This window comes from Triticum dicoccoides, chromosome 3A, assembly GCF_002162155.2.
Source record: "Triticum dicoccoides isolate Atlit2015 ecotype Zavitan chromosome 3A, WEW_v2.0, whole genome shotgun sequence".
In the NCBI taxonomy this organism is placed as follows: domain Eukaryota; kingdom Viridiplantae; phylum Streptophyta; class Magnoliopsida; order Poales; family Poaceae; genus Triticum; species Triticum dicoccoides.
In genome coordinates, this window is record NC_041384.1 from 574,097,603 (window position 1) to 574,105,368 (window position 7,766).

General features: G+C 41.8%; 1 protein-coding gene across 1 annotated transcript in view; it reads left to right on the top strand.

Annotated features, from left to right (window-relative positions):
* LOC119269283 (transportin-1-like) overlaps positions 1 to 7,766 on the top strand; it is an 11,659-nt gene that overhangs the window by 1,427 nt on the left and 2,466 nt on the right. The window contains 16 exon segments of the mRNA XM_037551075.1: positions 544 to 603; positions 716 to 733; positions 736 to 837; positions 1,392 to 1,505; positions 1,967 to 2,065; positions 2,406 to 2,519; positions 2,751 to 2,819; positions 2,936 to 3,007; positions 3,176 to 3,286; positions 3,512 to 3,595; positions 4,381 to 4,479; positions 6,829 to 6,930; positions 7,018 to 7,080; positions 7,166 to 7,240; positions 7,479 to 7,553; positions 7,630 to 7,754. Of these exon segments, the coding sequence (XP_037406972.1) occupies positions 544 to 603; positions 716 to 733; positions 736 to 837; positions 1,392 to 1,505; positions 1,967 to 2,065; positions 2,406 to 2,519; positions 2,751 to 2,819; positions 2,936 to 3,007; positions 3,176 to 3,286; positions 3,512 to 3,595; positions 4,381 to 4,479; positions 6,829 to 6,930; positions 7,018 to 7,080; positions 7,166 to 7,240; positions 7,479 to 7,553; positions 7,630 to 7,754 (1,382 nt within the window).

Consider the following 7,766-nt stretch of genomic DNA (forward strand, 5'->3'; position numbering starts at 1 on the left):
TGGAGAGGAGGGGGAGAAGCTGCTGGAGAGGAGGGGGAGAAGTTGCTGGAGACGAGGGGGAGAAGCTCAGATCTAGTAGCTGCCAGAGGTGGGGGTGGGGGAAAACTGAAACTGGTTAGGGCTCTCTCTCCCCCTGCTAGTAACTGTGGGCACTCAGACTCTGTTTCCCGACCTTCTCTTCACCCCCAGAGCTCTGTTTCCCGCCTGAACTCCCTGCCCTGTCTAAGGCGTCTTCATTTGCCTAAGGCGGGAAGAATGGCGCCTAGGTGGATGCCTTGGACGCTCTATGGACTAAGTCTCTTGTAGTGTTGAACTGCAAAAAAAAAAACATATTATACAATTTTGTTAGTTATTTTGGAAGAAACTACAACTAGCATATGCATCTTGTAATTTTCCTCGAAAACTGGATTTATAATGTTAAAAGAAGCAGAGAGTAGCATTAGTTTTATATTTGTGCTAATCCTAACTGTAGGTTTACCATATCGATGATCTCTGCTACTTCTTTTCCTTGCTTGAAATAAGATCTGGACAATTATGTAACAGGATCTGAAGCGCCACTTCCATGCGTCTCGATTACATAGATTTGAAACTGGGAAGGAGAATGTGAGTTCAAGTGTTATATTTTTAAGCAACTGAATGACTTTAGTTGTCTACTCAGGCTTAAGGGACCAATGGAAGTTGCTAAATTACAAAAGCTTACTTGCTATATGGACAGGCTGATGATGATGCTAATGCTGAAATGCTTGGAATTTGCGGAAATACAGCACTGAAGGGTTAAACTGTCTTTCTAAGGTTCTTAGGGACGACATTCTTCCTATTTTAATGCCCTTGATCAAGGTAATTTGCATTATTAGTTCTTAGTATATCCTAACTACTGGGTTTATAAAGGATTGGTTTAAGTGAGGTAGTGATGCTTCATGAGCTTGAGTTACTACTGGATTAGCATTTCCTTCTGACCTGAGCCTGTAAATACCATACATCGTTACCATTTTATGGTGGGAAATTGGTTGCAGTTAGGCAGAGTTGTGCAAGAATGTTTGGCTCTGGCAAATCATTGCTATCAAAATTTGTTGTCACACCAGAATATCTTAACCAATAGGCTTAGCTTCACATAGAAATTGAAATGACTTATCAACTACGAATTGGCTTGACAAAGGCTGCTGGTAGTCAATGGCACAGAAACAGTCTATTCCCTAAAGTTGTGCTGTTGATAGAAGACGTAAAGTCCCAATGGCGAAGCCAGATACAGCAGTAGGGCTCTCTAGTAAAGGGTGTTTTTCAGAACCCTACCCTTGGTATAGTTGGTATTTGTGTACCGTTTTTACTGGTGCACTCTGTGTTGAGCATTAAATCTTTTTGATAACCATATATGAATTTATGTAATTATGCAGGATAAGCTCGCTCAGACAGATGATGATGGATGGAAGGATAGGGAAGTTGCTGTTCTATGTCTTAATACTATAGCAGAGGGATGCATGACTGGATTGTATTCCCACACTCCGGAGGTAATTTAATTGACTAATCATTGCTGTATACATATGCATTGCAAGAACGCCAATTTTGATCTGTCAGTTATGGTAGAAATTACTAAAGCTGCATTACAGATTCTTTTTTTTTTTGAAAAAGGGAATATATTAATATCGCGAAGATACCAATTGCATTACACGATTCAGATCATATTGACCCAATCATGCCACGTAATTCCTGAATTTAGTTTTGAGAAGCACTTTAATAAGTCTGCATACTTGCTCCTCTCATGAACACTCTAGACCTAGCCAAGAAATTGCTTCTTAGAATGTGAACTTTCAAAATGTTTATAGGAACACGCTGTTGGTGCAATCATTAGTTCTGGGATAAACTCATTTTTTAGTTATCTTACGATTGCTGCCTTCTGTATTATTATGATCTTTCTAGATTGCCTCCTATTGTATGCTTGCTTTTTCTGAGTTGCTTTGTTAAATTTCAGATTTTCCACATGCTGATCCTGTTACTTGATGATAAGTTTCCTCTTGTAAGGAGAATCACCTGTCAAACCATTTCCCGATATAGCAAGTTCATTGTTCAGGTAACAGAGCACTCACATGTCTTGATTATCCTCACGCGTTTGGAAGAATTCCATTCATTGCAATCCTTCATGATTTTCTATTGTATTGCATTAGAACATGTGGTGTTCGGTTATAGTAGTAAACAAGTATATTATGTCACATATTTAAGCTTGTTTGTTCTTGTTTAAGCGGACTGCTCATTTTGATGTATGTGTTTTTAATGTTCTGGTGTAGATATCCAAAAGGTTCATATGGTTCAGTTAATTTTTTACGGATGTAGAACTGTTCCTTATCTATGCATGGTCAGCCTGTAGAACTATGGTTTTAACTAATGTTACACTGTTCTTTTTGCTGACGTAGAGCTGTGACCATGAACAATTTGCTAAGATCATCGTGGGCCTGCTTAGAAGGATATTAGATACTAACAAAAAAGTTCAGGAGGCTGCACGTTCTGCCTTCATGACGATTGGGAAGGTTATTTACTACTCCCTCCGTTCGGAATTACTTGTCGCAGAAATGGATGTATCTAGATGTATTTTAGTTCTAGATACATCCATATCCGAGACAAGTAATTCCGAACGGAGGGAGTACCTCACGGAAAAAGATGTTATTACATTGTTTTTCTTTTCCTGAAGCACATGGTGCAGTTGTTTTCTCGCTTGGATCTTCTGTGCATAATTGGTATGTGTTGATTTCGTTTTTCAGGATGCTGCAGAATCAAATGGAATGGAAATTATTTTGGAGCAACTCATCTTAGAACTTGGGAAACACCAGGTTCTTCAGAATTCGAACAATCATAATCTCCGAGCTCATTGGACACTTGTGATCTAGCAAAAACTTTCTCAGGTTTCCTTTTCTTACTTCTAATACTATGTTTTGCTTCTGAGCAGATGCGAGACCTTTGGTTAATTTCTGAGGCACTTTGCAGTCTTGCTAATGTTGTTGGAGCAAAGCTAAACAAGGTTCAACATGCTGATGAACTTCTCGTACTTGCTGTTTACATAGATAATGAGATAGATTTCTGTGATGGTTTTGTCATTATGCTTTTTAGTGTATTACAAAGTTGGGTCATCTATTTTGGAACGGAGGGAGTAGTTCCTTATTGATATTGTTAGTTCCTTGTCGTGCAGGCAGAACATCTGCACATAGTTGTTCCTCCATTGATCGAGAAGTGGCAGCAACTTCAAAAATCTAATAAAGATATCTTGCCCCTACTTGAATGCTTTACATCTATCGCACAGGTGCTGCTCTTTTTATGTCTGAAAGACCATCTTGTAGTTTTGAATCCTGAGCTTGGTGTACCTAATAATTACAGTAGAACCAAGTTTGCATTACATTGTGGTCAAATATTTACGTGATGGCAACACCTACAGTATCTTTGGCAGTCTATCATAAGTTTCATTCTATGCATTTTGTAAAGTTACACTATAATATTGAGATCCTAATGCCTTTCAATTTACTTTCAGGCAGCGGGATCCGGATTTTTTCAGTTTGCTGAGCCAGTGTTTCAGAACAGCCTAGATCTTATCAAGTTCCAGCAGTTGGCAAATGTACGTATACTGTATTTTACTTCCTACTATAATGCATAGCTGAGTTATCCCTGTTGAGTATTTTTGTCACCATTATTCTATCCAACAGATTTCAGTTCGTGATGTTTAAGTTGTTCGCTGATCCTTCCAAAGTATTAATACTTCCTTTCGTGCGAAATTTGGTGTTCCGTATTCTTTATTTGCAGTTAACAATACTTGTCTGAATGTTCTTTCTTTACTTCAAACCTTTGCTTCCAGTGGTAGCATTAACTTATGCACTGTGATTTCTATGGAACCACACAATGCACATGCCCTAGTTGCTAGGATAAGCAAGTTTTTTATTTTAACTAGGCCTTGGTGAATGGTGATATGATGTTAAACACCAAATGCTTGATGTATTTTCTTCATCACTTCTTTGGAGAAGAAACTAATAATGTGGCGTCACTTGAATCTTTCCAACCGGTACTTTCTAGTTATATCAGTACAAATCGGTTAGTACCACATACAGAATGCATCTTCATCATTTTTGTTGTTAAGGGAAACACGTTATGATGTTGACGTTGATCTTAATTAGATAATGTCGTATGAAAGGTTTTGATCAGTCTAGGTTCAGAGGTATTTTTCCTGTTGTAGCATGTCTAGTCTGTTAAGTACACTGGGCGTAGGTCAACTGAACAATAATCTGTTTCACACGTTTTACATCAGTCTTGATGGCCACGGCTGCGGGTATTACTATAGGGTCCGGTTACATCAGAGATAAGCTGTGCCATTATGTTTCTTGAGGGATCTTTCCTTTCTACATGTAGGCTGATCCTGCCGCACCTCACGATAAAGATTTCATCGTCTACTCATTGGACCTTTTGTTAGTACTTGCAGAAGCACTTGGTGCTGATACTGAAAGCCTGGTAAATTGAATTATTTGTTCGTTGATATTTTCTTCTTTAGATGCTTTCTCAGTGCTGTGTTAGCATTGTTAGATATAAATGACCGTCAGTTTTCTTTGAACTTATCTGTACAATGGAATATTCATATCTTTCCTTGTCTTCTGTACATTGATTTTGTTAGAGTTATAATATAAGTCATGTACCCCTTTGTATTTATCCCGTTGTATAAGGGGTTTCCTGCATATATATATATATGTTCCACACCTGTACATGTATATATATATCGGCCTATGGCCTCATGGGAATACAAGTTGCATATTCCTAACATGGTATTAGAGCTAGGGTAATTTTTTCTGCACGTTGCAACTCGTGCTATCGATTCCCAGCCGCCTGTCTCATCTCGCTCGAAGCCCCCGTCCTCGATCTCCTGAGTCTCCCGATCGAAGCCGGCCCTCCCGATCGGATCTCCCCAGCCAGCTCCGGCGCGACTTCCACGCCGGGACGCAACTGCTCTCGGGACACCTCCCTCCCCTACGGCGGAATCGGCGGCCGCCGCCAGGATCCGTGCCCGGTTCCCGATCGATTCCTGCCCGGCTCCGCTCGTGCTTCAGCCACGAGGTCCCGCCCGCGATCCAGCTGAGCTGCCCAAGATAGCCGGGTCCCAACTGCCCTCTTTCCCGATCGACGGGCCGGCCTCGATCCCCCAGCGCTCTCTCTTCCGCTAGGATCCCATCGCTAGCGTCCTCTGCTGTCGCTGGTGCTCTTGTTGGTTCCTAAAAAAAATGTCTGCTGCATCACGAAGGTGAACATTGAGCTCCATAGGAGTCTCAACAACGCGCTCGTCAGTAAGAGCAGCACGAGCAAGAAGATCCTGGATATACTTTTCCTGGGATATAAAAAAGCCATCAGAGGTAGAAGAGACTTCAATCCCAAGAAAGTAGCGAAGAGGTCCAAGATCAGACATAAGAAACTGCTCACTAAGACGGGCCTTTACAAAGGCAATATACTCGGGATCATCCCCCGTGATGATCATGTCATCAACATAAAGAAGAAGAAGAGTCCGACCATGAGGAGAAAGGTGAATAAACAATGCTGGATCATGAGCACTGGCTAAAAAACCAGCAGCAGTGATCACAGAAGCAAAGCGCTCAAACCAGGCGCGGGGGGCTTGCTTAAGACCATAGAGAGAGCGACGAAGACGACATACCATGCCATCGCCGCCGGTCGGTTCGGGTCGGGTCGGATCGGATCGAAGGTCTGGGAATACGGGGGTTTAGGGTTTCGCTTTTCTCTCCTCTCGCTTCTTCTTTTTCTTGGCGAATCTCTCATTGCCTGGAAGACGAAGAAACAGCTTGCAGTTTCCCGTTCGAGTGCCGAGGCTGAGTTGCGAGCAATGGCTCTTTTGACGGCAGAGGTGACTTGGTTACGGTGGTTACTTCAGGATTTTGGTGTTTCTGTCACTACACCAACTCTGCTTTTATCTGACAGTACGGGTGCTATCAGCATTGCACGCGATCCTGTGAAGCATGAGCTCACCAAGCATATTGGTGTTGATGCGTTCTATGTGCGTGCTGCTGTGCAGGATCAGGTTATTGCTCTTCAGTATGTGCCTTCCGAGTTACAGTTGGCGGATTTGCTGACGAAGGCTCAGACTAGAGCACAACATGGCTTTTATCTCTCCAAACTCAGTGTTGTTCATCCACCATGAGTTTGAGGGGGGGTGTTAGAGTTATAATATAAGTCATGTACCCCTTTGTATTTATCCCGTTGTATAAGGGGTTTCCTGCATATATATATATGTTCCACACCTGTACATGTATATATATATCGGCCTATGGCCTCATGGGAATACAAGTTGCATATTCCTAACAGATTTACTTAGTACTCTCCCTCCGTTCCGAATTACTTGTCGCAGAAATGTCGACTGCGACAAGTAATTTGGGGGTGGAGGGAGTGTATTATTAGTACCACGTGTGCAGAATAGACACTTCTGGACTTGTGAAAACTGATAGTTGTTGGTCCATTGTAAGTTCTCAATGCTGAGCACCTCTGAGTAATGTTAGGTTACAGTATGTGTTGGCAAGCAGAAGGCAAAGTTGGACTTACTAAGACCACTTTGGTTCCATTTAATAGTCTAACTGTGAGCTGTTATTAAGGTTGGCTTCAGTACATGGTACAAGATGAGAGTTTTGCATGTAAGTTGATTGGAAGTTTAAGTTTATGATAATGCTAACCATGCACTAATCGAATGATCAACTTGGGAGTTGTAGAATAATGCTTCTTGTCCTCTGTCTGCTGATTAGATATTTGTGTTATATGAGCAACACTTCATCTTGGGCACTGGGTAAGCCATCTTTGTTTTCGGTTTAGGTCGCGCGAAGTGATTTGATTGACCTCATTATGCGATGCTGCAAGGATAAAGTAGCTGGTGTTCGACAAAGTGCTCTGGCCCTTCTGGGCCGAATTTCTATGGTTGGTTGCAAAGAACAAAACTTAACATTTGTTATCTCCATGAGAATATTCAACCCATAAAAAAAGTAACGCTTTTGCATATACTAGGTTTGCCATACACATGTACTTCCAAGACTTGAAGAATTCCTTGAAGTTGCAGCAGAGCAACTGGTAAGTACACTCTGTGGTCCATTGAAGGTTGCTGTGCCCAGTAGCTTACAATGCTGTAGATCCTCATATAATATCATTACCGTAGATAATGCAATCCGTGAAGGCTGCACCATCTGTAGCAAACAATGCATGCTGGATCATCGGGGAACTGGCAATGAAGGTTCGTGCTGCTTTTAGCAATACTACCTAGATTAATATATGTACATGTAGTAGAAGTATTTCCTATTCTTTGACACGGGCACCCTCCCACTTGTGCAAGTTTCTAGTGCCAGCCGTTTGACATGGGTTTCCAGTTGAAAACTGCATTTATAAGGTTTTGGGCTGTAGGCCACCTCAGTTTCTTGCCTCAGACATACTTTTAAAATCGTCTGCATGTCCGCCTGACTATATCTTTTCAGTTCGGCCAAGAAACTTCATCACCAGTGGTGACCACCATTCTATCACGGCTGCTTCCTATTCTAAGGTCTTCAGAGGTAATTTCTTTTATCACCAGGTTTCCTAGTCGAGCGATAATTCCAGCTAAGTGCCTTTATGTTGTGCCATTATCAGGGACTCGACAATATAGTTGTTGGAAACACAGCGATAACTCTTGGAAGGCTTTCCTTGGTCTGGCCAATGACCGTGTCAGCTCATCTTAAACGGTCTATGCAAGCATGGTGCAATGCCTTGTGCATGTGAGTATTCTA